This window comes from Haemorhous mexicanus, chromosome 17 (genome assembly GCF_027477595.1).
Source record: "Haemorhous mexicanus isolate bHaeMex1 chromosome 17, bHaeMex1.pri, whole genome shotgun sequence".
Lineage (NCBI taxonomy): Eukaryota > Metazoa > Chordata > Aves > Passeriformes > Fringillidae > Haemorhous > Haemorhous mexicanus.
In genome coordinates this window covers 3000408-3026941 of record NC_082357.1, presented here as the reverse complement: position 1 = coordinate 3026941, position 26534 = coordinate 3000408, and the positions used below count along the sequence as shown (strand labels likewise).

Sequence of the window (26534 nt, the reverse complement as noted above, 5' to 3'; positions counted from 1 at the left end):
AGCAGAGAATGGCAGAACTCCCAACACATTGCAGTTGGTTCTGGCTCAGATTTAGAATGGGCAGAATGTGCTGTAGGAGGCCTTTACTCAGTGTTTGTGTTTGCATTTTGGTTTTGTGCTTTTCAGAAGTTCCTGTGGAATGTAAAATGCTAACACTGTTTTACAGTAAACTCTGCTCTGCCTCTGTAGCAATGAAATAATCAAGCATTTCTTTTCCAGTAATTACTGCTTTTAGACCTGAGGACATTTCTAACCTTCACAGTCTAGTGGTCATTCCAGTGTGATTTAAGAAAAGCTCTGGAGCCATTTTAATGTGTGGTAGTAATAATACAAATGAGTTCTTTCTTATAGCCAAGGACCTTCTCCTTTAAACTGAAAATTTATTTCTGACACTACTCAGATTATAAAAGTAGATTGTTGTTGTATGTCACCTTTTTTAAAGTTGTATTGTCTTAGGAAAATACAGTTCCTGAAAATGGGCTGACAGCAAGACTCCCAACCTTCCTCACCAAACACTCCCTGCCACTCAGTACTGGAGGTAAGGCCTGAGACTGTGCCACAGCTCCTCCTGCCTTTGTCAAACCCAGCATGAAGGGTGTGGGTTGTTCTTGTCTCCTTCCAGTAATCTGGGATGCTCCTGGGGCAGTAAAACAGATAAATGATTTCATTCCCTATTACTGGCTATATGGAACAATAATTTTTTATCTAGTATTGATAACATGGGCTGGTCCTGTCTCCTTACAATGATCTAGAGTACTTCAGGGGCTGTAAAATAGATGTGTAAATAAATTCTTATAAAACAATCATTTCTATCCTTTGTAATTTCTGATGTGCAGTTTGCAGAAAGTCCAGTGGGACCAATGTTTTGTAGCACTGTTATCCAGCCTTATGTTTGAGCTAAGGAGGAGAAAATGCTTCAGGTTGAATGTAAAACCTCAGCTCTGTTCCCTTGTGTTTGTGCACTGTAAACTAGGCTTAATTACTTGATGATTCCTCATTAATGTAGGAATTTATTCTGTGAGCTGCTGAGAAGGGGCATGAAATGACAGGACTAACAAAGAGCAGTTCTGAGAGAGCATCTGTCTTTTAATTTACTGAAATTTGTCATTTGGTCTCTGTACTTTGTATCAACATTGTAGAATGTCATTGCTATAAAGCTCCACTGTTGTAAATATATGTAATTTTAGGTAACAAAATTAATATTTTGGGAGAAGCAAAGGTCGGATCAGAGTCACTTTTCCAGAAAGAGGAATGTATTGAAATTACTAAAGAACCAACCCAGGATCGAACGAAACGAGTGAGAGGTGGAAAAAGCCAAAAGAGGAAGAGGCTTAAGAAAGATGTTGGAAAGAAGACAAAGAAGAAAAAGAAAGGTAAGAAACAGGAAAAAGCAGCATTCTTTACTGTGCCTAGGCCTGCAAGAAGCTGCTTTGGCAAAGAGGGTGTGGGACAGGGCAGCTTTGTGGCCATGTCTGTAGGCTGCCTCAGTCAGTGGGGAGAAGCAGCAGCGCCTTGTGCCCATGAGCTGTGTGTGAGCCATGGCTGCACAGGCTGGAGGAATCCTCATGGAGTCTGTGCCAGAGCAGCTCCCTGCAATCCATTATAGCTCTTGATGGCTGGCTTAAAGATTCCTCTTGGAGTGATGCTCCGGGTTGTCAGTTTGCCAATTAGAGTGTTCGTTTTCTCATGCCTGGGAGAGCTATTGCTGCGTTTCACTTCTGGACTGCAGCTTCCTTCCCTGCTTGTCTCTCATTCGTATAAACTTGAACTGGTGCAGAGCCTGAGCTAGAAGTTTGAGTTAATCAGAATATAAGGTGCTGAGATAAATGTCTGGTTTTGTTTCCCTGGGTTTGCCAGAAGAGGATTCTGCAGACAAAAGCAAACGGCTGCGCTACCACGACAAGGCTGACCAGAGCGCCCTGCTGAGGATGACGCGGCTGCGCGTGACCTGGACGGTGCAGGAGGACAGCCTGCTCATGCTCTGCAGGATTGCCAGCCACGTGCTCAATGCCAAGGTGGGAGCACTGCTGATTTGGAAAGGCTATGTTCTATGAACTTGTCTAACCATTCGGTATCCATCCACAAATAACCTCAAAAACTGAGAGATTTGATAAATCAAATTAAAACAAATGATGGATTATGGTTAGGTGACTTGTTTGAAGGATGGAGTTTTGCAACTCAGCTAAAAGAGCTTTACAAAATAAAGTTTATAAGCATTGGCTATTATCATCACAATGTTAGTGATAGTACCTTATGTATTTCACTGTGCACAACAAATGATGAGCAGAGCCATCAAAGAAGTTTTTTTCTATCCGAGAGAGAGGGGGAAATGTGGGAAATGGATTTGTACAGAGTTGTCAGGGCCTGACAGAAGGCCCACACAGTATGCATCCATATGCAAACTTTGAGATAAGAAATGCTGACTTAGAAATGCCATGGAACGGGACAGACATTGTTGAGAGAGAAATGGAGCTAGAAAAATGTTTCAAAGGATGGCCTTGCAAATAAGACTGGATACTTTGGAGAAATAGAACTGTGACAGATGCATTGTAGTGGGACCCACAAGGGGTTGTTTTAGATGATTGGCTTTGAGGCATCTGCAGCATGGTGTGGCTAAAGCTGATAGGCCAAGAAACACTTATAATGTATTGTAATTAGGAAATTGTTGGCTTCTGATTGTGATGGTGTGAATTTTAACATCTGTATTGTCTCACCCTTCCCATTAGACTGAAAATGGAATGAAAGTTTTTAAAACACCTCTCAGTTGCCCCATCTGGGTCAGAAAGGGGCGCTGTCCAGCAAGCACAGAGCTGCTGGGTGCTGCACAGACATTTCACCAGCTGTGGCTTCATCCTGTTCTCACCGTGAGGGCACTCAGCAAGGTTTAACTGCAGATACTCTCTGTTCCTCCTGCAGGTGAAAGGGCCCTTTGTGCCCTGGCAGGTGGTGAGGGACCTGATGCACTCCAGCTTCGAGGAGTCCCTGGATAAAACCTCCCATTCCGTGGGACGCAGAGCCCGCTACATTGTCAGAAACCCACAGACCTACCTCAATTACAAGTAAGAAGTTTTCTGTGTTCTAGATACAGGCTAAATTCTCCTGGAGGGACATGGTCCTCCCACGAATTTCTTTTGTTTCATGTCACTTAAAAATTTCATGTTGTTTGCACCCTGCTGCTGTCAGGTCTGTTTGGAGCTGGGAAGATTTCAGCTCTGAGCAACACCTTCAATTGCATCTCTTGCAGAGTTTGCCTTGCTGAGGTTTACCAGGATAAAGCCCTCATTGATGATTTCATGAATAGAGAAAATAATTATGAAGATCCACAGGTAGGAGGGAAGTATTCCAAAAGTTCATAGAGTACTTTATGCTGTTTGAATTACTGGGTACTTGCACTGTGATTTCATGTCTTTGCTCTCCCTTGAACCTTTGGCTATTTTAAAAATAGCATCACTGTAAAAATGCAGCATCATTGCTGGTTTGGGATAAAGTGGACACAGGGCAGCTTTCCAAAGGCACATTAACAGCCCCCTGTGCAATAACCAGTGGGTTTTCAACGTGCTTGTTTATAAGCATCCATGACTAAACATCTCTATCTGCTGATTCCTTTTTTATCCTTTCAGCCACATTGTGCAAGAAAACATTTTTGTTCTGTAATTTCTAATTTTTATTCCAGTTGTGTGTTGAACTGTCACCTTAGCTTCTGTGAATGAGTGCAGGAACACAAGCAAATTTTATCAGACTTGATTTGAGCAGCTAAAAGATTTTTTTTTTCCATTTAAATTAACCATAATTTCAAATTGAAAAGTTGTTTACACTTTCAGTGCAAGCAATTCCATTTTGATTTTCAGAATTTTCTCAGAACTGGGACAGTGTCATAGCAAGATCATTTTTATTTAGGAATGACAATTCATACCATTGTCAGAAAAGCCCATCAGTTCTGTTGTTAGATTCATGTTGCTTAAAGGAAGAGCAGTTGTTCATTGATGAGACATCACTACAATAAATATGTGTCCCCTTCCCCAAAGTCTGGCTTTGGAAGCAAATAGAAACTTGTTTCCAGAGATGATTGCTCTCATGTAACAGGTGTTCTCCAAGCTATGATTGTGCAAACACTTCATGGAGAACGTGGAAAAGCCTGCAGGGCTTGAGCAGAAGCTTAAACATAGCTCTAGCAAGAGATCTTGCTGTTAATTCAGGCAATTGTCTTACAACATATGTTCATGGTGCTTGGCTTGTAGCTGTGAGCTGATTACAGATGGAACCTGCAACTGTTCACTGAATCAGCAAACACAAACTGCACCAGCTTTTCCCTGCCTTGCCTTGGCTGTTGGACTGCTTCTGACTTCAGAATCCAGCTATTGCTACAAGAATTTTCATGCACACTTTAAAAGTGGAGGGGATTTTCCACTCTAAGAAATTGAGGTTGAGGATATTTCTGTCTCTTCTTTTCAAAGGTTTGTGCAAATGAGTTTAAAGAGTTTGTGGAGAGACTGAAAGAGAAATTCAGTTCAACCCTGGGGAACCCCAAACTGGAGATTCCTGACACTCTGGAGGAACTCTTTGCCAGGTATTTTAATCCTAATTTTTGGCTCTGCACATGAGGTGAGGCAGTGAGAGGGCACAGAAATTCAGAGCAGGTCTCTTCTCTGGGCATGATTTACACCCTCTGTACCTGTACCCTTCGTAAGAAAAGAAGTTTTGCTGAATACAACCAGCAGTGTTTCTTTCACATCCACACTTCCTAAATACATATAAGTGATTTTCAGTCATTTGCACAATTTTGCTGATTTCAAACCATTCTTACTGCTAAATAAGGCTTTTAAACCAGAAATTCAGTACAGCAGATTTTCCTAAATTGTCAAGTCCTCAGCCTTAGTGTTAGAGATGTTGCTGCTCAGGTGTAACTTTCATTGCAGCAGAAATCTAGCATTTTTCAGATTAACTGGCCCCATTTTCTATCACAATTTTAGCTGGTTGCTCAGCTGAATCATTTCAGTGCTGCTAAAAGTATTGATAAGGAAGAGCACTCAGCCTTGTGCAGCATTCTCCAGCTCCAGGTCGTTAAGCTTTTTCATGATGATTAACACTTGAAAAGCAGTGTGGAAAAATTGTGTCTCAGACCATTTTATGATAACAAATTTAGCACCTTTGTAATTTTTCTTATTTTGGGAAGAACTGTGCATTACAGCAAAAGTGCTGCTGGCCATAACTGCAAGTCCAAAATACCAATAAAATGACAAATCCTTTCAGTGCTAGAACTGTGTCCTGTCCATTGTTTTATCTCCTTGTCAACAGATATTTGAGTGGAGATGGATCTGGACAGTTCTTTTCCTGCCTGACCCTTGTGCTTAGGGCTTCTGGAGTACACAGTCCCCTGGGCTGGCCCAGCACTTGCCTTGTTAGCAGTTGTGCTCATCAGCCTCTGGGCTTCATGGCTGATGAAAAATCACAGCAAATCACAGAAAATCTGATTGCAGTGTTCTCCTTTCCCTCCCCTTAACTAGATTTCGAGTGCTGGCAATTGGAGAAGACACAAATCAAGGCACAAAAGAGGATAACCTGAGCAGGTGAGTAGCAGTAGCACCGTTTTCCTCATCAGGATCAGCCCCTTCCTTCTGTGGAAGTCATATAAAAGTGTCCTAATTCAGTGTTTCCATCTGTTTGTTGCAGTACATAAATTTATTAACAGAAAAATACTTTGACAGGACTGTAGGGACCTCTGACATAGATTTGGCAGATAAAATGATAACAGAGATGACCTCAAAATAATTTTATCACTGGGACAACTGTACATTTTCTATGTGGGTGTTGTATCTTAAGAGGAGGAGATGTTATCGGGAAGAACTTTGTGTTACATTATCTGACTAATCCAAAAATTGGGGGTGGAAGGTGAGAGAAAATGTAACAGATTCCTTTACCTGAATGATCTCAGCTGTAGATCTTGTGCCTCTATTCTTCTATTTCAGAAGCAGGTGATGGAGTTTGTAGATTTTTGGGCTGGTTTAATGGGTACCTCATCTTCAAAAATTACCAGGAATATTATTTTTCCCTTTTTTATTTTTTTTTCTTTCAGTATTTATGATATTCATTTTCTGGTGCTGCAGAATCTGATTCAAAGCACCCTGGCACTCTCAGATCACCAGATGGAATCTTGCCAGTCATTTCAGGTACAGTGTCTGGACCAAACTGAACTGCTCATAGAATCATGGAATTGTTTAGGTTGGAAAAGAGCTGTAAGATCATCAAGTCCAGCCATCAGCCCAGCACTGCTAAGGCCACTAAACCATGTCCCCAAGTGCAACATCCACATGTATTCATACAGCCCTAAAGTTTCTCCTCCCTCTCTTTGCTCATTCCTTTTTCAAATGGGAGAAATGTGGAAACTTGGATTTGTATTCATTTTGTGGGGAGTATTCTGCTTTTAGGAGATTATATGTTGTAGGAAGATTTTCAGTTTGTTTCTTTCTCTCTGAGGATGAGATTGCAAGATGTGAGGTTGAAGCAATCCCCTAAAACCACATGAAAAAAGCTCCACATCACTTCCAGTGGGTCAGTCTGTACCATGCTTTAGTGTCCCCATAAGCATCTGGAATGTTCTGGAGGAAATATCACAAAAACAATTCTAATACCCAGCTGGCACTGGTGTTGGGGGTCTCTCCTTCAGTGTTGGGGACTACAAAAAGAGATTATCAATCAGTCAAGTGCTTAAGTAAGGTCAAGGTTCAAAGGGAGTTTAACAGCTCATAAGCAAGAGTGGAACCTGGATAGTCAAGCTCTCAGAACCAAGTGTTCCTGCTGAAACAAGGGGAAGAATTTACCAAAATCTGTGGCAGAGGAGCATTTTTCACATCTATAATTCCAGTGGGAGCCTAATCCCATTTGAGTATCAAGTGTTCTGTAGTATTTACTTAATTCAATTGGCATGTCCCATGGCAAGTCTGGAAGGCCATAGGAGGAACAGAGCAGTAAAGTGAATTTTTATGGATGATTTTCATCCTGGCTTGTGTCCTCCCACCCTTGAGTGTGTGTGGCTGGAGCAGGGGGTGCAGAGCTGTCCCTGGTGTGTTGCAGACGTTCAGGCTGTACCAGGAGTACCGGGATGACATCCTGGTGAAGGCTTTCCTGGAGTGCCAGAGGAGGAGTCTGGTCAACCGCCGCAGGGTCAGCCACACGCTGGGGCCCAAGAAGAGCCGCGCGCTGCCCTTCGTGCCCATGTCCTACCAGCTGTCCCAGAGCTACTACAGGTGGGTGCCAGGGGCACACTGCTGTGCTGTCATCCTATCACAGGGGTTCCACACTGCTGTCTCCCTATCACAAAGGTTTCACACCTTCTTGGTGTTTCTGGTGGGCAGCTCCTCAGAGCACTGACTCTTTCCTCTTCACACAGCAGCCAACTGACTCCAGTTCCCTTCCCAACCAGCCACCCCACTCTTCTGTAGCACTCTTCTTCTCATTGCTTACAGCTGTGGCCTGTTAAAGCCAGGCCTGTTCCTAATCTTTGATAATTGGCCCAGCTGTAACTCCTTAGGGGTAAGATTGCTTTCTATACTATCTTTATTTTCTTATACTCTATCCCCCTACACTGCTGGGCTTGGAGCAAAGGAAAAGATCTAGCCAAGTGTGGTGTGGAGGTGACTGTTGGGAAGGATGAAAGTTTGACAAGAAAGTTTCACAGAGATGTATGCTTAGCAGAAAGATTTTTTTGATGTAGAATCTGAAGAAGAAATATGTGGTGGTGTTTGCAGGGGTCCCAGGGCAAGGGAAGAGATGAGAATCTTGACTCAGTGTTACAGAAGGCTGATTTATTATTTTATGATATATATTATATTAAAAGAAAATGATAAACTAAAACTATACTAAAAGAATAGAAGAAAGGATTTCATCAGAAGGCTAGCAAGGAAAGAAATGGAATGATAATAAAATCTTGTGACTGACCAGACAGTCTGACATAGCTGGACTGGGACTGGTCATCAAGTAGAAACAACTCACATGGACCAATCAAAGATGCACCTGTTGCATCCCACAGCAGCAGATAATTACTGTTTTTCTTTTCCTCTGAGGCCTCTCAGCTTTTCAGGAGAAAAAATCCTGTCAAAAGGATTTTTCATAAAATATGTCTGTAACAGGAGTAGAAACAAAAGCAAGTTTTGATGTAGAAGAAAAGAATTGCTGAGCCAGTCTTACTGGATAACCAAAGAGGCAAAGGGTGTGTTAGTTAGAAGGGGTTTTTATGGCTAGGAGCAAAGGATAAACCCTCCCCAAACAAGAAGATGTTTTTACCAAGCAGAAAGAGAGCACAGGCAAACAAGGCAGCAAATGTTGCAAGTAGAAAAAAAGTCTTAGAAATTTCTACTGTAAGAAAACTGAAAAACAACTTCTAGCTTAAAGTGTAATGTACTGACTTTTAGTGATTGGAGAATGGTAACATGAATATGGTAATTATAGTAGTTATGATAGGCTATAGGTAAAAGTTAAGGTATAGATTGGTTCTACTGTGTTAAGATGCTGGAGCTGACAGCTGTAGGCACAGGCTCTGTCCCCCACGACCCTGGACTGCTGTAACATCTTGGGTTATAAATAAATAAACTGCATTTTGGAGAGCCCCTGGAGTCCCACATCTCTCATTTAAGCTCTTAGAGGTGACAGCACTGGAGAAGTGTCCAGAGCAAGGAACCTTCAGCTGAGGGTGCAGAGGAGGGTGGAGGTGAAGCTGACACCACGTCAGTCAGTCCTTACATGGGGAGGGCAGTGAGGGAATAGAGCCAAGGGTGCTGGGCAGGACCTCAGAGACACATGGAGAGGGGAGGAGATGCAGCAGCACAGTTGTAGATGTGGTGGGAAGATTCCTTTAGCACTCCTGTGAGGCAGAAGATGATAGCTTTGCTTTTTATTTGCTGTATGCTACCTGACCTTTACACAGTGCATAAACACCTAATGTGCTGGAAATAGTAAAAGGACTGTGAAAGCAGGTGTGGAGTGTGCTTGGTCACCAGCTCTAGAATGAAACTTCAACTGTTTGGCTCCTCTGTGCCACCATAATTGTAAAACTCAGAGCAGGTTTTGAAGGATTTGTGCTTCTTTGTGGTTTTGTGCAGAGTTTTTACCTGGCGCTTCCCCAGTACCATTTGTACAGAGTCCTTCCAGTTCCTGGAGAAGCTCAAGGATGCTGAAAAATCAGACCAGCCACACAATTTCTCATTTAAAGATGAAGAAAATGCATCATCAGAAGGCATGGTGGCATTTCCCATGGATGGCCCTGGTGGCCAGTGTGTGGCCATGCTCTCCCTGTTCTCCCTGGGACTGGTGGCTGTGAATGTGAGAATCCCAGAGCAGATCATTGTAGTGGACAGCTCCATGGTGGAAAATGAAGTGATAAAAAGGTAAATGCTGTTATTTCTATTAGAGAATGCAGTTTGGGGATAACTTGGATGAAATTAGACAGGAACTGGCATTTCATGCAGTGCACTGTGGCATTTTTACTGTGCTATTGTTTAGATTTTTATTTCTGAGGAGCTGCTCTGAAGACTTAATGGCACTTAAGTCAGGGTCTGTCATGATAGCCCTGGGCTGCGTTTGCCTTCACATGTGACATTTCAATTGCTTGACACTTCAGTGCCATCAGAGCTGACATGGAAAGGAGAGCACTGGGTGCTACAGATTTCATCAGCATTGTGCCTTGGCATGTCACAGACTGAGAGGGTTGGTAACAAGGTTTCAGCTTTATCAGTGGAACCTCTCACCACAGCAGTGCTTCTGTGCAGTGTCTCCTCTTGGATTTAATTTTCCTGTAAGCCTGTAGTAATGGCATGAACTGAAACTGTCCCCAGGCAGTGGGAGTCTGTGAGCCCTTTTCCTCACAGCCATTATGTGCTTTCTTAAAAGTGCAACTCAAATCTCATAGTAATTTGACCTGCTGCTTCCTATTGTGAGTACACATTGAAAATACTTTGTTCTCCTTCTCTTTAGAGCAGCTTAATACCTACTTGAGGATTGTTTTTGTGGTCCCTCTCCCATACCATACTGTTATTTAAAATGAGCAGCTTCAGCTCCTTCACTTCATTTATGTTAACCAGTTCTCTGTCTTTCTCATTATTTTGTTCCGCACTGAATTGTGATGTCAAAAAACAAAAGCCATGCTCCTGCTGGCAGCTCTGTGCCAATTCCCTCCTGTTATACAGGTGAAGCACCTGCTAATGCATCCCAAGATTCTGAAGGACCATGGCCTTGCCAAATAAAAGGAGCCAACCCCCCCCAGCGCGGTGGTCCATGCACTGTGACTCACCTAACAAGCTTCTTTTCATTTATCTGTTGAATTGTTCCCTCTCAGTGGAGGGACAGATGCAGAGTACTGTAATATAAATAACATGCATATGTCATAGGGAATTGCTCCCTGCTCTTTTCCAGGCTGGCTCTCCAGTGTGCTGGAGATGTTCTGAATGCAAATCCCAGCTTCTCTTATACTTGCAGTTGGGTGATCCTGTGCAAGCTGAAGTAGCTGCTTTATCAGCCAGGTCATTAACAAAAATACACTGAGCCCTGGCCTGGTCCCATTGCTGAGTTAGGGGCATCTTGAGTAGTGCACTCACTGTTTTTTCTAAGTGATGTGCTCCCTTTCAATTTTAAATATGTTTTAAAAGAAGGTACTTAAGTTCTAATTCATGTTAGAAAAGGTTGGAAGGATCCTTTCATTGTCCCTGGCATAATCTGCTTGAAACAGAGGCAACTTCAGAGTTAGATCAGGTTGTTCAGAGCCTTCAGCTTTATCCATAGTGGCTCTTGTGATGTCCTGGAATAAATAGTGTTGGTTTGACTAAGTTTGTTTCTGGGAAATCCATCCTGGATGCTACTGCTATTCTTTTCTTTACTTGGAGGATGTCTGCAGTTTGGTTTTTGGTGTTTTTTTAATTATTATTTTTTAAAGTAACTGAAATATATAACTCTCTCTCTTCTTTTTCACCCTGAAAAATAAACAGTCTGCTCCATCCTGCAGCATCCTTTGTGCTCTCAGTGTCTAACAGATGTTCCCTCAAGATGTAGCACCTGCTGAACCAAAGAGCCTCAGCACTGGAAGCTATGATATTTTGGGTTAATTTCAACACATTTTGCAAAAAAAAGAGAGTTTCCTTTCCCAGGGACCTTTAGTGTATTTCCTTTTGTGTAGTTCTTATTCTCAGTGCTCTCAATCAGCCTGGTGTGGACACTGCCCCAGCTGCCCAGAGCACAGGAGCGCCGTGTCCTGGCTCTGTTCAGTGTCATCAGTCACTTCCTTCTTTTGGGAAAAACCCAACAAACAAATCCAACCTCCTGTGTTTGCTGCAGCTTGGGAAAAGAAGGACTGGAGGATGAGGATGATGAGGATGATGACTTGGATGAGAGCTCTGGAGGCAAACGCAGGATCGAAGTGAAGCCTCGCCAGGCCTCGCACACCAATTATTTACTGATGAGAGGCTACTACTGCCCTGGCATCGTCAGCACTCGCAACCTGAGCCCCAGTGACAACATCGTGGTCAACTCCTGCCAGGTGAAGGTCAGGCTCAGATGTACCCCCATCCCAGGAAGGCTCAGCTCTCCAGGTTAGTTCTGTTTGGCCTAAAGTGCACACAAGTGGCTTGGAGCAGGAGAGATGGTGGGCTCACCTGCTGAGGAATTGATTTAAACAAAGGCCCCTGACAGGAACATTCTGTTTTCATTACACATCAAGTCTGTAAGGCTTTCTCTCCTGACGTAAAACAGATGGCTGACTTAGGCTTTTGTTGGTAACAAGGCCTTGCCTCTATTTCATGTTGTGTTAAACTATTACTGCAATCTTTCCTCTAATCTGTTACCTTCTCCAGGAGGTGTTTCAGTCCCTACAACAGCTTAAAATACCATATGATGTAACAGCCAGGCTTTCTCTTCTGTAAAGAGAAAACAAAATCTCTCGTAGCTCCTTGAATGGAAATTCTCATTTAACTTGTGTCATGCAAGTGCCTGAAGTGGTGGTGTCCAATGTTTGGCCTCTTAGGTCAGTAATTTAAACATTTTTGTAATATCTAGAGCTTGACTGTCTGCAGTTCATCAGTACTGCCCCTTCTGGGAGAGCATTTTGTTTTCAGCTGTAATGCAAATGTATCCAGAGCCTTGAGCTCTGCAGCTGAAATCATCTAGCACTGCCCCTGCCCATTTCCATGGCTGCTGTGACAGAGGTAAAACAGAAATTCTTTCTCCTGTCTCTGCCCTCCAGCTGTGCTGAGCTGACTGCTCATTACAGCTGAGCCCATTTTTCCTGGCTCCAAAAGTTCCAGAGGCAAATGTGGAGCAGCCTGCAGGTGAAAGGGAAGGGAGCAGGAAGAGCAGTGCCAGAGCTGCCCCCTCATCAGCCAGGACTGGGATAGGGGTTCCATGGCTTCAGTTGTGGATAGTCTGTACAGGAGGGTCGCTCTGGGGCAGTGCTGGACCTGTCACTGAACACAGAGATGCTTTGTTGAACTGACTGTCTGAGGCATTGTCAAATGGTACTTCAATCCAGATCTGGCCAACAGCTTTCTGCTGTGGATTTTTTGATTACAAGTGTCCTCTACAGCATCTCCTTGCCCTAGAATTTTCAGTTGACCTTCTTCAAGAAAAAAAGGAGAGGATTCCCTCATTAACTCAGAGCTGAGCTGACCCAGTGTTAGAGAGAACACTGCCTTCCAGCCATAATTCGTTTTGCTGGCAGGGTGAGCCCTCGTAAACCAGTTTGCTCCTCTTTACAGGTCTTTTCAGACAGATATGCAAGGCAGAAAGAAAAAAGGGAACTGCAGCAATGAATAGGAAAGCTAAGCTTGTTTTAGTTGGTCTAGAACACCTCTAATCTGTTTGTCTTCCTGTAGCATGTTGCACAGTAACTGCTGCTTCACAGCTTAAACTCCCATGGTTTATTTGCTTTGCAGTTCCTTCCCTGCTGGATCACATGGCTGTGGGCATCTCCTGCCTCCCTGAAACTTTCACCAGGCTGATAAAAATCCAGGAAGAAAACTATGATGTGAATAAGTTTCTCCACGAGTGTACGGAGCGTTATGGGTACAGCCCTGGGGATGTGGCAGCTGCTCTGGAGATCAGGAAGGCCATAGAGGCCACTTCCCACTTTGGGATTTGCAAAGCTGAGCTCAGCAAACGTTTCTGCAGCTATGAACAGGTGGAAGCTGAACGCAGCAGGAGCTTGGAGCAGTACATCCAGGTGGGTTTACAGCCAGCTGCTTTCCATACATTATTGTTTGCATGCTTAGTATTCCCCTTGAACAGGACGAGCTTCCAGGCAGTTGGAAGCAACTATAAATTAAAAACAGAGTTATTTATGTTAGGCAGAAGAAACACACCACACCTGAGAGCAATCTTGCCTCAAAGTTAGGAAGGCCAAAAATTAGAGCAGCTCTTAACCAAAGATAGGAATGAGCTGTTTCAGAAACCTGGAGGTGCTAACATCAACCTTTGGAAGCAAAGTACTTGTTCCCAGTTATATTTTTAACTGTAAGCTGAAGAAAAACATCTCATGCTGTAATTTCAGGAAGCTTTAGGGGTAAAACATCTTTTCAACTTCAGTGCAGCTGGAGGCAAAATTGAATATTTTACTAAACTTTGCTCCTCCCTTTCTGCCTGTTAAATCATGGCAATTCCATGACACTGGGTTAAAGTGACATTTTTCAGTGAAAGCTCCTGAGATATTTTGTTGTGTGGTTTTTTGTTTGGTTTTTACAGGACCTCATTGAAATGCAGCAGGTTTTAGAAGTAGGAGGCCACACTGTCAGGCTGGTGGCAGTAGTGTTTGCCAAGCCCTGGCTGCTGCGCTCAGTGTGCCTGAAGAACAAAGCAGAGGATGCTGAGCAGCCAGGGGCAGAGCCTGCTCTCCCAGATGTGCCACAGGAACAGCTGCCCTCGGAGCCAGGGAAGGGACAGGAGTGTCTGGGAGAGGAGCAGCAGCTGGGGAAAGACACACAGTGTGCCAGTGATGATGAGCCCCCGAGGAAGAGATGTAAGACTGAAGTCCTTCAGGGTGACAGTCACCTCTGCCAGGGTGCTCTGGCACGTGCAGATGGCAGGAACTTGGATGCAGCTGTTTCTGAGCCTGCCTCAGGGGAGGAAGCTGTTACTGGGGGTGAAGAAGCTCCAAGAGGAGGCTCCCTGGAGCCCCCAGCTGAACTCCCAGAGCCTGCTCCAGGGGCTGGGGATGTGGACATTTACAAGGAACAAGATAAATCTCATTCTGAGGACAAAGAACCCGAAGTAGAGAACAATGAGCTGAGCACTGAGCACAGCAAGCAGATCCCTGTCCCTGAACAATCAGCCAGTGAGCAGGATGATGATCTTTCCTGCTTCCAGGAGAACCCAGGAGCCTCTAAAGGTATGGAGAGTCCTTTGCATCCCTGAAATACAAACCAGCTCATCAGCAGTTGATCCCAAACCAGTAGCTCCACTTTAAAAGCGAATCCTAGATTCTTTATGCAGCTGTACCAGAGAGATTCTTCTCTCACAGATAAATTGGCATAACACTAATTCATCTGGAAGGTCTCCCAAGTTTTCAAATACATCTCATAATCCTCATAAGCCTTTTGTTGGAATGACTAGTCCAGAAGTATGTTTTCCTTAGAAACTTGTTTCCATGTTTTAAATTTTTCCAGAATAATTTGGATCTGAAGTTTCTCATCTCTGGCTTCAGTCCAAAGGTCAGGCCTCTCTAAGCCTAGAAAGCACAGCACTGCTGGTGTGCATTTAGCTGGAATGTCCGTGGCTGAAAGTCCTAAACTCATTAAACCATTCACCAGGAAGCAGCACATGCCAGTGAGATTTAACAGCCTCATTTGTAACCCAATTGGACTTCATTTTCCTTTCCTTTTTACTGCCAGTTTTCTAATAGCTAGTACTTTCTGCCAAGCTTTACATTTAGTAGTTTGGGGGGGGATTTCATTTTGGTTTGGTTTTTATGAGCTCTAATCTCAGACTGAACCACAGGCTCACTGCTCCTGTGGTACCTTGCCAAGCCTTGCCAGTACCCAGGTCCAGAGGGTGATCCCTAACATCCCACAGCTTGGGATTGTTTCACTGGAGCCTTCCTGCAGGAAATACACTCAGGGTTGTCTAAACAGCAGAGACCTCAGCAGTTCTTAAATTAAACTACTGAAGTACTTCCCTGGATTAACATCCTTGACTTGTTTGTAGCATAGGAGGGAAAACAGGAGTTCTGTTATCAGACACGGAGTCTTCACTGGCCAGTGAATGTTTACATGTGCTTAAGCCAAAGCTGTTACCCTCTGGGTGTGGTAGGAATATCTCATTAAGTAATTGTCTAATTAAAACCCATGACATAATGTAATGGAAGTTGCAGAGATAGCCTTTGCTTTGAAAGTGAGACCTGCTGGAATCCTCAGTTTGCATTCACATCTCCAGCTCCTTGGAGCTCTGCCCTACATCCCTCTGATTTCCAGGAGCTTTAGGTTACCCTGGGAGAGCTCCAGGCTGAGACCCTGCACAGCTCTCTCTGCACCTCAGTTCTTTCAGCCCATACAATCACCATGGTTCAGCCATAGCATCAGACTTCTAGGGATAAAACCTGCTGGGAGTGGGGAAAGGAACCACAGAAGGTGGGGTTGAGTAAAGAGATGTGGCTGTGGGAGGAGGTGTGGGAAGAGTGTGCTGCAGGCAGGGCAGAGGGGCAGCTCAGAGCTCCCCAAAACTGAGAGCAGCACATGGAGTAGTTTGCTGCTGTGGTTTCCTAGCAAGCCCTTGCACACTTCACAGCTTGGCCACCTTTAACTCTCCTTCCATTAGATAAGGAATTGGAGTTAATTAGAAAATATGTGTGCTTTTCTTTCCAGGAAGCTCCATGACAGATGTCTCCCAGGCAGCCAGGGACCGGTGAGTAAGAGAGATGTCTGCAGAATACCAAACACTTGGCACTGCCAAAAGAGTACTGGGAGCAGTGGTTTGGAAACCTCAGTTTTATGCTCTAATGAGCAGTGATGGAAAAACCCCACTCCATTGTTCCTGTTAATGTTCCTTGTGCTCCTGTGCATGCTGAAAAAAATGTCTCTGATAGATATTTTTACCCAAAAACCAACAAGTTCCAAATATCAGAGGACCAAAACTGATTTTACTGCACAAATAAGCCCAGTACCAGCTCCCAGGTGCCCAGGAACTGCAGTATTAGAAATGTGAATTTCCATGCAGGGACTGTCTTTTGGACACCACAATGCTAGAAATGAGGGATTTGCTTCCCATCAGAGCACTGTTGCTGCGTGGTGCAGGTCTTGGATAATTTTGGAGGATATTGGAGCTTATACCAAACAAAGCTTCCCTGCTTATCAAGACCCAGGGCAGCTGCTGGGTTTGTAATGGTGCTGAAAGGGGTGAAAAATGCAGATTTGGTAGAGCAGCAGCAGCCCTTGCTCAGAGCAGCCACAGGATTTACCCTTGTGTTAAAACAGGTGCAGTGAGAACCTCTATTAGGCAGAAATTACAACGGTGAGAAATCCATCTCAGAGAATTGCTGAGAGCCGAGTTTTTCCTGTCTTTGGCAGGGCCTGTGAGAGCGTTTCCTTCATCGGGAGGCCGTGGAGGATCGTGGATGGGAAGCTGAACAAGCCGGTGTGCAAGGGGATGATGGAGGCCGTGCTCTACCACGTGATGAGCAAGCCGGGCGTGCCGCAGGCGGCGCTGCTGCAGCACTACAGCGGCGTGCTGCAGCCCGTGGCCGTGCTGGAGATCCTGCAGGTACAGCCAGCAGCAGCACTGCCAGCCCAGGCCACGGGGAAAACACCCCCAGTGCTCCCTCTGGGGTCAGTGAGCCACAGCCAGAGCGAGCTGCTGCTCGCAGGGAGGGAGGGAGGGAAAGCCTGGTTTAGCCGTGCTGGCGCTGATTTCACACTCTGAAGTTGCTTCTGAAATGGATCTACAGGGAGGTGGAAGTCCAGGTAGTTGCTGAAGAGTGCATGACATTGACTATAATGCAGTGGTAATCAGAGGATCATGGAGTAGTTTGGGTTGGAAGGAATGTTGGGACTATAAGGTCCATTCCAACCCAGTAACATTCTATGATCCTATGAAGAATGCCAAGCAAAGAGGAAACCCAGGGACAGGTGTTGATCTCAACCACCTTAAAGATCCTCTGGTTCCAGTTCCCAGTCACCACAGATAATCCAAGTATTCCTAATTTTTTTTTCTTATGTGCCTTCTAGATGGGTAATCTGCCATGAGAATCAAACTGACATGTGTCTGTGCTAGACAAAGTGTAAATCAGACCTTCTGACCTGCCTACAGGTCCTTAATTGTCAAACAAAAAGATGGCAAGAAAATTTTGAATTTCTCATCATTTTATTCCCACATCTTGACATTCAGTTCCCACCACTTTAGAAATGGAACTTTGATTTCTATATTTTTCCTAAAAATATTCAGAATCTGAAGCAGAGCAGTAATCCTGCAGGCCTTCCCAAAAGCATGACTTCCTGCTAATTGGAAATCCATTTTCCAGTGTCCATGTGCCACTTCTTCCCCAGGGCTTGTACCCTGTGGTGATAGTGGCAGCTAGGAGTGTTGCCAGTCCTGTTCTGGGTGTTCCAGTATGAATTCCTGGGCAATGTGAATTCAAACCCACAAAATCAAGCAATTACCTCTGCATTTTACAGAGTGGGGAACCTCAATCTAACTTCTGCACCAATAAATTCACTAAAACCTGGTTTGAAAACCACAGAGAGAGCTTGTCATACACCTATTAACCATTACAAGGACTGGCACAGAAGTCTGGGATTGACATCTAGAGTAGCCTTAGAGTTTTTGTAACTGGTCCTAAATGTTGACATCCTTTGCTGAGCACCTTCTGTGTCAGTAACCATGTATCAGTCACTGTGCTTGACAGTAACTAGACGTATCCAGCTACAGCCAGAGCTTGCATGGTTTTGTTAAGCTGTTTATCTTTTTTACCTTTATGTAGTAACCAAGTGCTCTTCGGGGGCTCAAGTGAAGCCACTTTTGGTATAAATTGTCCAACATTTCTGAGAACACTGTAGCTAGAGCAGCATTCACAGCATATTAAAATATGTGAATTTTTTTGCAGGGTCTGGAAACTCTTGGTTGCATCAGACGATTCTACATGAAAAAGCCATCCCCCGTGTCACTCTTTTCTCAGCCAGTTGTGGAAGAACAACTACAGAATCCCAAACTGAGTGAAAGCCCAACCATCTACTACGAGCCCACGATAGACTGTACTCTCAGGCTGGGGAGAGTGTTCCCCTGCGACATGAATTGGAATAAATGGGTACAGATTATCCCTGGATAGAAGGGGTCATAGGAAATTGGCTTAGCCTGTGGGAGGGAGCGTTCATGGAGATTAAATGTTTCAATTTGTGCTCCATCGTGTTTTTATTAAGTTATTTATCATTTTTACTTCTGAATGTATTTAAACTGAGAATAAAGCTTGATGTTAAAACACAAGTAATACGTGATCCTACCTGAAGCACATTCTCTTTTTATCAGGAACTGGTTGCAGTGTGTAGTTTGTAGTTCCTGCTTTAACTGACAGCGTTTTCATTTTTGGTTCTTTGTAAGGCCACAGTGGTAACACTTCACCTCCGCTTTGACTTCCGTGCTGTACTCAGGGCTGGGGTTTCCTCACCGTGCTTCAGCTCGGCTACCTTCAGGCCTGTCTCTGTTTTCAGCACGGTGTGACTTTATCACCCCTGCCCTGTGTGCATTACGGGCCCCGGGGCCGCAGCAGGGGCACAGCACCCTGCTGGAGCCTCCTTCCCCTCCCTGCCAAGCCCAAAGCAACCACGCAGAGCCGCCTGCTTGCCCGCAGTGCCGCGTTTATTGCAGGAACAGCAATAATTGCGATCCCGCTCCCCGCGCCCCTCAGTCCCGCCAGCGGTGCCCGCACTGCGGGTTGCAGCACTTGTAGAAGGTGGTCATGGGCTCGTCGGCCGAGCGCGTCTGGATCTGCATGAAGTAGGCGCGGGGGTGCTCGCACTTGGGGCACGGCTCTGCGGGAAAGCGCCGTGAGGGGCCGGCAGGGCCCAGCGAGCCCCGCGCGGCCCCGCGGCCCGGCCCTACCTGCCGTGGAGTCCACGTTCTCCCAGGCCGCGGCGCCGCCCAGCACATCGTCCACCTCCTTCAGCCGCGGGTACTTCCTGCTCGTCACCTGCGGGACCGGCACCGGGAGCGGCTCAGCGGGCACCGGGCCCCGGGCACGGCGCCCCCCGCCCCGGGCCGCCCCCGCCCCCCCCCGCGCCCCGGTACCTTCCGCGTGACGTTGCGCACGTAGGGACAGGTGGTGCAGGCGAAGCGGTGGCAGCGCGGCCCCTCCTCGGCCACCAGCACGTTCCCGCAGGCCGGGCAGAAGAGCAGCATCGCCGGTTCCGCCGCGCCGCCCGCCCCTTCCGGCGATGGCGGCCGAGGAGCCGGCGGAGGAGCCGGCGGAGGAGCTGGCGCACGCCGAGGTGCTGGAGCTGTTCCAGGCAGCGCTGGCGCAGCTGGTGCAGGACCCGCTGCTCTGCGACCTCCCCCCGCAGGTGGGCCCGGGCGCGGGGCCGGGCCGGGCCGGGCCGGGCCGGCGGGGCTGGGCTCACGGCCGTGTCACTCGCCCGCAGGTGACGGCGGAGGAGATCGGCTCGCAGGTGGCCCTGGAGTACGGGCAGGCCATGACGGTGCGGGTGTGCAAGGCGGACGGCGAGACCGTGCGTGCGTGCGGGGCCGGGCGGGGCGGGCGGGGGCCGGGGCGCGGCTGGTCTGACCCGGCTCTCCCCGGCCCGCAGCCGTGGTGGTGGTGCAGAACGCCTCGGTGCTGGATTTGAAGAAGGCGCTGCGGCGGCACATCCAGCTGAGGCAGGCTCGGCAGGGCGGTGTCCAGCACCTCAGCTGGTGAGCGGGGCCGGGCGGGCGGCTCGGGAGCACATCCCAGCCCGGTCCCGCTCCGCGGCTGCCCCTGAGTGTTTTTCCCGCAGGAAGTACATATGGAGGACGTACCACCTAACGTTCAATGGAGAGAAGCTGGCGGATGACAGGAAGACGCTGAGAGAGTGAGTAACCGAGTCAGCGCTGGGGGGCTGAGAGAAGCCCACGCAGCATCCCCAGGGGCAGGGCTGAGCTGGGAGGTTGTGCCCTGGATCGGGAGTCCTGTGCTGGACATTGGCTGGGAGGTGGGACAGCACTGCCCACAGAAGTGGGACAGGAGACTCAGAGGCTCTCTGCAGGACAGGCTGACCTTGGGGGGTTCTTCATCCTCAGCCAGCACGATCCTGCGCTGGGTTCAGCCAGTTCAGAGCACCCCACATCCCTCCCGAACTCCTGCAGATTGGTTACAGTTACTCAGCTCAGCACAGATGCTAATGTAGGATAGGAAATAGCAGGGAACAGAACTGGAACAGGTTGCCCAGGGAGGTTGTAGATGCCCCAGCCCTGGCAGTGGCCAAAGCCAGGTTAGATAAGGCTTTGAGGAACCTGGACCAGTGAGAGGTGTCCTGTCCATGGCAGGGTGTTGGGACTGGATGCTCTGTAAGGTCCATTCCAACCCCATAACATTCTGTGATTCTATGAGGAATGCCAAGCAAAGAGGAAACCCAAGGATGGGTGTTGATCTTTGGAGCTGCTCAGACAGTCTGGTAACAATACTGACTGGTGACTCCCATGTTTCCCTGCCCATTCTTGAGGCGAGGGGGGATAAGGCACTTCCCTGCAGTGCTGGGTCTGCCAGCCTGTTGCAGACCAGCAAGAAAAGGTGGTCTGAAGTACTAAAAATTCAGCAAGACAGCCCTAATCAAAGCTGTCCTTGGAGGAGAGAGTCTGGGCGACAGATGTTGCATTTAAGGGGTTGTTACAGTTAAAGGTAGATCAGTGGATCCTTCAGTGCTGGCAGCACATCCCACATACACAAGTAAGAATTTTAATGTGTCCTCTAGCAGAGCACAGCATGGGATTGTAGGAGTCCCTCTGTCCCTGGGAAAGATGAAACCCTGGGGTTTCACAGCTGTTTTTCCTGGGAAGCTGGCATTTAACAGCCTAACTCTATGTTCAGGTATGGCATCAGGAACCGGGACGAGGTCAGCTTCATAAAGAAGCTTCGCAAGTAACCTGTGGGGTAAGTCCTGAATGTCCACGGAGAGCTCCCAGCTCCTCGTCTTCCCCAGGCCGTGGTGATGAGGCTCAGAGCTGATGCTGCTGCTCTCTGCTGGCTGGCAGAGTATTTCTGAATGCCTGCACAGGGCTGGTGCCTGTTTCCAGATCCTGGTAGTGTTGTTTGTGCTCCTCTCGGGGCAGAGAATGATAATTCAGCCACTTTAGGTAACACACACTGAGAGCAGCAGCAGGAATAGCTGACCCTATGTTTAGACTCTCAACCTGCTTCTACATTGTCTTGATACTCACTAAGCACAGTGTTCCTTTGCTGCTCTGATTGCTTCCAGGACCTTCCTCTTTTAGGCTTTTTAAATGTCTGGAAATCATTGTCAGGAGCATGGCTGGATTTCTAACTCATGCAGACATAATTCTGGTATTCATACTGCTATTTTGAGAAAATTGTGCACACAAACACAAGATGTGGCCAAGACTCTCAGGCTTAGTAAGTTTTAAATTATGCTTTTAGAAACAGTCACAGTGGCTGAACAACAGGGCTAACAGCAGTTTGTCCACAGCCTTGTGTTGTTTTGCTGCTCCAGGTAGCTGGTTAAAAACTGTTCCTTTTTGACCACAGTTACCTTTTATTCTTCTTTGAACACTGCCATATTGTTGAGATCCAAAATGTGTGCCCTAACAACAGCCACCTGCTCCAGGGTGCCTGTGACCAGCAGTCACCTCTGGCACTGCCTAGTCCCTCCTGGACAATCATGGCAGCATGGTGAAAAAAGCCCAGCATGCAGTCATTATTGTCACTGACAAATATTTTCTTTCTTAAAACAGAGAGAGCAGAGAATCCAGCCCTACCAAGACCAGACTCTGGATTCAGCATCTTCCTGGAGGAAAAGGCTGTCACACTTCAAAGAGGAACAAACTCCATTGACTGGATATTCTCACGTTTTTTACAGTTGCTGTTTATGGTGTTTGCTTCTGAGCTGTATGTGGATTCCAGGGATTAAAGAGACCCTCTAGTTTTCTAAGGCTTCTCAGGCCCTTATTTCCAGCTGCAGATGTGGATCTGGCTGGTTTGGGTGCTCCACAGGGTACATGAAACAGCAGGAGTGAGATAAGGTAACAAAGGTAGGCACAGACTACTCAGAACAATTCACAGTAGCTAAAACGCTACCTCACCATTTAATCACCACCTTAGCAGTAGTAAACAACTCTGGTTAAAAATGTAGTATTGAAACTAGTGTAATAAAAATAATGGCAGCAGAAAAGGTTCAATACAATTGAACAAGGCACAAACGTTCTGTTTTTCAGAGTCTTCTGAGATAAGGCAAACCATGCCTGCCAAGTGCTAAGAAGACAGTTTAAATTAACCACGGGCAGGGTTAGAAGTGTCATTGGATTAGAGGCTTTGTTCCCATGGAACTGGCACAGCAAATGCAAAGACAGTCCATCTCCAGGGCCTGCTCGAGAAGCCAGTCTTTGCTGTCAGTGGAGCTGTGCATCCAGGTCATATTTCTCGCAGAATTTGTCTGTGAAGGGTATACAAGTGAGGAACTCACACCACTCGCACTTGATGGGGTAGAAATAGAACAGAATCACCAGTCCTGAGAAGAGTGCAATGAAGATGAGCTGGAAAATTATAATTTGGCATCGTTTCCTATATAAATCAAACTTCCCAAAGCTAATGTAGGGCAGGAAGGCAAAGGAGAGGAAGAAACCACTGATAAATCCTGAAATGTGAGCGAAATTATCGATCCAAGGCAGGAGGCCAAAGGCAAAAAGAAAGAGCACCACAGCCAGCAGCTTGAAGAAAGCCCTCCATGGGCGTGCCAGGATTTGCCAACTCTGGAAGAGCTCCACAAAGAGACAGGCCAGAATTCCAAACTGGGATCCTGCAGGGCCAACCTGCAGAAGAAGAGCATTACAGATAATGTCAGGCTCATGCCACCTGCCTGGCCTCTGCAACCAGCTCCAGGAATTAGTTACTTCTTACTCAACTCCTGTTCAGTGGTTCTTGGCAAAGAGGCTCTGCAACTTCATCCATGTAATGGGATGCCAGCAGTAAAGGGGCCTGGTTGGATTTAGGATCAAGGTGTGAGGCCAGAACAGACTAGGGAGGGCAGATCTGGTTCAAGTTTCCAGAGGGGAGAAGCCCTTGAAGGCAGTCTCCTGGCTCCCCCCACCCACCATGTAGTTTTCCTTATGCAAGGAGCTGGAAGGCTCCTGCAGGTCCAGCCATGCAGTCTCCTGTGGGCACAGTGAGCTCTGCTCTGCAACTCTCAGGTGGAGTGTGTGACACCACACTTGATTTTGAGCCTGCCTGGGGCCTCTCTCACCCCGTGGTTGGACAATCCCCCATCTGTTAGGAGAAGCAGCCTTTTTCCTGCAGCCAGCCCAGGCCAGTGACTTGGAAAGCCCATGGTGCCCTGGGGGATGGTGCTGCTCAGCAGTTAAATGATGGTGTGCTGCCATCTTTGAGCTACAAGTGCCAAGGCTGCAGTGGTGAGCCCAGCTCTGGTGGCTCTGCCTCAGCCACAGAGGCACAGGCATGTAGAGAAGGGTTGTGCTCAGGGCAAGTTACCAGGACCCTGGGCTGCAGGAGACCCACCTCTGCTCTGTAGGGTAGAAATATTGCACTGGCAAGGTTCCCAGTGATGCCACTGAGCAGGTAGATGATAGAGATGCGGTGCCATCCTGCCAGCTTCTCTAGGTCCCGCAGGATCGTCATTTGGAAACAGACTGAAACCAGACAGTGCAGGATCCTGCCAAGTGCAGAGTACAGGAGCTGAAGCAGCAGCCACTGAAGTCACCCCTGTGCTCATGTTGTGTCCCCAGCCTTGCTCAGAGTTCCTGCTCTGGCCTTACCCATGCTGCTAATCCCTCCCAACAAACACAGGATGGCAAACCTTGGCAGAGAGCACAGCTCAGATCCCTGTGTCCCCACAAGGACAGCCACAACCCTCACAGCAATCCCCAGGGTGAGGGTGTCCCCACCCCAATAGTGGAAGTTTTACACCTCTGCTTACCCAGCGTGGAGGAAAAGTGAGAGCCAGAGGCGGTAGAACTGGTCAGGGACTTCTGGATTGAGGAAAGGAAGGAGCCCACAGACATCATCCATGCAGTGCACCTAGGACAGAAGGGGGTGTGAAGAGGAGTCCTCCAAGTCCAGGGCACACTGCAGATAGCTCTGGAAGAAGGGCTCCCCTCCTACTTCTCTTTGAACCAAGTACCAGGCCTTGTCTCCAACACAAATTTACACAACCCCATCCCTTCCCTGTGGCAGCTTTAAGCCCTCATTTTTCATCCCAGCACCCAGAGCTGAGGCATCTGCTTGCCCACAGAGCAGACTGTGGATCCTTCTCCCACTCTTGTCACAGTGGTCCTGTGCTGGCCTGTCACAGCTGCTAGCTCAAGTCCCAAACTGGCCCCCAAATGGGGACAGATGCAGCCACCTCTGCCACTCCAGCCAGGAGCAGCAGCTTCCTCCAGGCTCAGGGTGGGACAGGGCACAGGACTCCCACCTAATCTGCAGCACTGCCACCCTAGATCCAGCCAAGCTGCTGTGGGCACCTGGAGGGAGGAGGGCAGCCATAGAACCCCCCAGGTGCACCCTTACCTGAGAGCAGAGCGTTGCCTCCTCATGGAAATAGCCCCGCATGAATTCACAATACTCCCTGGAGGTAATTTCACACCTGCAGGAGGCACAAATCACACATGGAAAGCACAACGGATCATTCCAGTGCTCTCCCAGGCCACCAACTCTCCTTTTCCCATCCCATCCATGAGAACTGATTCCTTTGGCTGCCCCTGACATGCTGCAGTGTCACAGCAAAGGCACAAACACAGTCCCATTTGAGCCCCGTGCCTCTCCACACAACACTCCTGCTTCTCTCCTCCAGGAAAGCTCCACAGACCTGCATGCCATGGCTCCAAGGCAGATCCTAAAGCAGCTGTTTAGAGCTGGGAAGAGCCACCAGAGCCTGGGGAAGCTGTGTCTCAGACTGGGGGAGTCTTGTGCCTCTGCAGCTGGCAGAGGGGAAGGGGGGGCTATGTCAGGAGTGTCCTAGTCATGACCTTCAGGAACAGAGAAACTCCTTGGGGCAGCACACTTTTTTCTGCCTAGCAGGGAAAGCCAAGCCCAAGCACTGGGTTAGTAATCAAGCTCAGGGATAACATGAGAAAAACAGCATTTTCCTCTTTTGCAACCCCAGAGTGGGCCATTTCCTGGCATCCTTTGAGTGGACTGCAGGCTGGGGACAATGGAGCCTGTCAGGAACAAGCTGGCCATTCCTAAGGAAAAGTGCAGGACTCCCCAGCAGAACGGTCCAATCCCTCCAAACTGGTATCCAAATCCCTCCATACTGCAGGAGCAGTTGAATGAGATACCCTGCTGTGCCAGCCTCAGGCTGGCTGTTAACTCCTGCTCATCCCGGACTCCTACTCCAGCTGGGAGTCCTGTCATGGCTCTGTCCAACTCCCCTTCCCAGCAGGGCTCTGGGCTGTGTGTGGAAAGGACAAGGAGGGCAATGGCTGTGTCTACAACCTGAAAGGGCCCTGTGTCTCACCCCAACACCCAGCCCCTCCATACAGGAAAACTCACTACCTTCCCTTGGTCCCAATGCAGCAGGGCCGGCCTGTAATCACACAGTCCATGTGGAGGTGGTTGGTGTAATTCCCAGCACTGTTTTTTGTGCAGATCTGGAAAACAACAACAGGCTACAGTCAGACAGCCACAGCTTTGCTTGCTGGCTGGGTAAAATCAAAACAGCCCCTTGGGAAGAAGCCAGATCCCAGACACAGCTCCCTCTGACAGCAGGATGGTGCCTGATACTCCATCTGCTTGAGCATCAGTTGACACCTCCTCTCCAGCCCGAGGCTGAGCTGGTTTCCATCTCCCTGTTACCCTGACAGGATCCAGGGCTTTAACTGGCACAGGACAGCTTCTGTTGCTGGAGGGCTTTGAGCCTTGGCTGGGCACAGCACAGCTGCCCTGAGCTGGTGTTTGTGACAAGCAGCAGAGGCTGCACCAGAGGCCCTGCCCTCCCAGCAGCACAGCTGAGGCTCTGCACAGTGGGATGCAAATGCCACACGGCAGCTGCCCATGCAGGCCCTGTCCCTCTGGCCATGCTCACCGGCCACTTGGTGATGTCATCTGGCCACTCGTGGGGCTCCATCGAGGCTGGCTGCTCACACACCCTGCAGCAACAAAGCACAGATCAGCCTGAGAAATACCTTTCCCCAGCACCAGGTAGGATTTCCACACTCTGCCTGTGCCCAGGCTGCCATTCCACAGCTCCCTGTGTCCGTGGGTGGTGACAATGACACACCAGACCAGATCAGCCAAGGTCATGCTGGTCAAAGCCTCAGCCTCCTTCCAGCAGAGATCACAAAGGCAGAGAGCACACAGCTGCCCAGCAACAAACTGGATCCCCTCCAGGTGGACACACCCCAAGGGCAGGAATTGAGCT

At 47.7% G+C, this 26534-nt stretch overlaps 4 protein-coding genes across 10 annotated transcripts in view; 2 read left to right on the top strand and 2 right to left on the bottom strand.

Annotated features, from left to right (window-relative positions):
- GTF3C1 (general transcription factor IIIC subunit 1) overlaps positions 1 to 18441 on the top strand; it is a 40286-nt gene extending 21845 nt beyond the window's left edge. For both annotated transcript variants that reach the window (XM_059861730.1, XM_059861731.1), the window contains 16 exons: positions 457 to 538; positions 1188 to 1373; positions 1858 to 2015; positions 2917 to 3059; positions 3245 to 3326; positions 4455 to 4567; positions 5505 to 5567; positions 6074 to 6167; positions 7072 to 7244; positions 9096 to 9380; positions 11320 to 11573; positions 12912 to 13198; positions 13717 to 14359; positions 15831 to 15870; positions 16533 to 16725; positions 18065 to 18441. In XM_059861730.1, the coding sequence (XP_059717713.1) occupies positions 457 to 538; positions 1188 to 1373; positions 1858 to 2015; positions 2917 to 3059; positions 3245 to 3326; positions 4455 to 4567; positions 5505 to 5567; positions 6074 to 6167; positions 7072 to 7244; positions 9096 to 9380; positions 11320 to 11573; positions 12912 to 13198; positions 13717 to 14359; positions 15831 to 15870; positions 16533 to 16725; positions 18065 to 18286 (3018 nt within the window). In that variant the 3' untranslated portion in view covers positions 18287 to 18441. The remainder of the gene's footprint in view (positions 1 to 456; positions 539 to 1187; positions 1374 to 1857; positions 2016 to 2916; positions 3060 to 3244; positions 3327 to 4454; positions 4568 to 5504; positions 5568 to 6073; positions 6168 to 7071; positions 7245 to 9095; positions 9381 to 11319; positions 11574 to 12911; positions 13199 to 13716; positions 14360 to 15830; positions 15871 to 16532; positions 16726 to 18064) is intronic.
- Positions 18442 to 18795: 354 nt separating this feature from the next.
- POLR3K (RNA polymerase III subunit K) lies at positions 18796 to 19376 on the bottom strand. Its single transcript, XM_059861752.1, has 3 exons — positions 19243 to 19376; positions 19057 to 19144; positions 18796 to 18986 (listed from the first exon to the last, which is right to left on the bottom strand). Exons 1-3 carry the CDS (start codon positions 19351 to 19353, stop codon positions 18859 to 18861), a joined length of 327 nt encoding a protein of 108 aa, XP_059717735.1. The 5' UTR covers positions 19354 to 19376; the 3' UTR covers positions 18796 to 18858.
- SNRNP25 (small nuclear ribonucleoprotein U11/U12 subunit 25) lies at positions 19312 to 22094 on the top strand. Of its 2 annotated transcripts, none has more exons than XM_059861751.1 (6): positions 19312 to 19442; positions 19593 to 19683; positions 19758 to 19863; positions 19947 to 20021; positions 21017 to 21079; positions 21898 to 22094. In XM_059861751.1, exons 1-5 carry the CDS (start codon positions 19389 to 19391, stop codon positions 21069 to 21071), a joined length of 381 nt encoding a protein of 126 aa, XP_059717734.1. In that variant the 5' UTR covers positions 19312 to 19388; the 3' UTR covers positions 21072 to 21079; positions 21898 to 22094. The 2 variants fall into 2 exon arrangements, with proteins under 2 accessions (XP_059717734.1, XP_059717733.1); XM_059861750.1 differs by having other exon boundaries at positions 19381 to 19514.
- A 119-nt stretch (positions 22095 to 22213) lies between these two features.
- Positions 22214 to 26534, bottom strand: part of RHBDF1 (rhomboid 5 homolog 1) — a 35963-nt gene continuing 31642 nt past the window's right edge. For 4 of the 5 annotated variants that reach the window (XM_059861744.1, XM_059861746.1, XM_059861748.1 and 1 more), the window contains 6 exons: positions 26199 to 26262; positions 25670 to 25764; positions 24683 to 24758; positions 24093 to 24193; positions 23675 to 23828; positions 22214 to 22971 (listed from right to left, as the gene is read on the bottom strand). In XM_059861744.1, coding sequence (XP_059717727.1) covers positions 22552 to 22971; positions 23675 to 23828; positions 24093 to 24193; positions 24683 to 24758; positions 25670 to 25764; positions 26199 to 26262 — 910 coding nt within the window. In that variant the 3' untranslated portion in view covers positions 22214 to 22551. The other variant, XM_059861749.1, reaches the window with a different exon arrangement.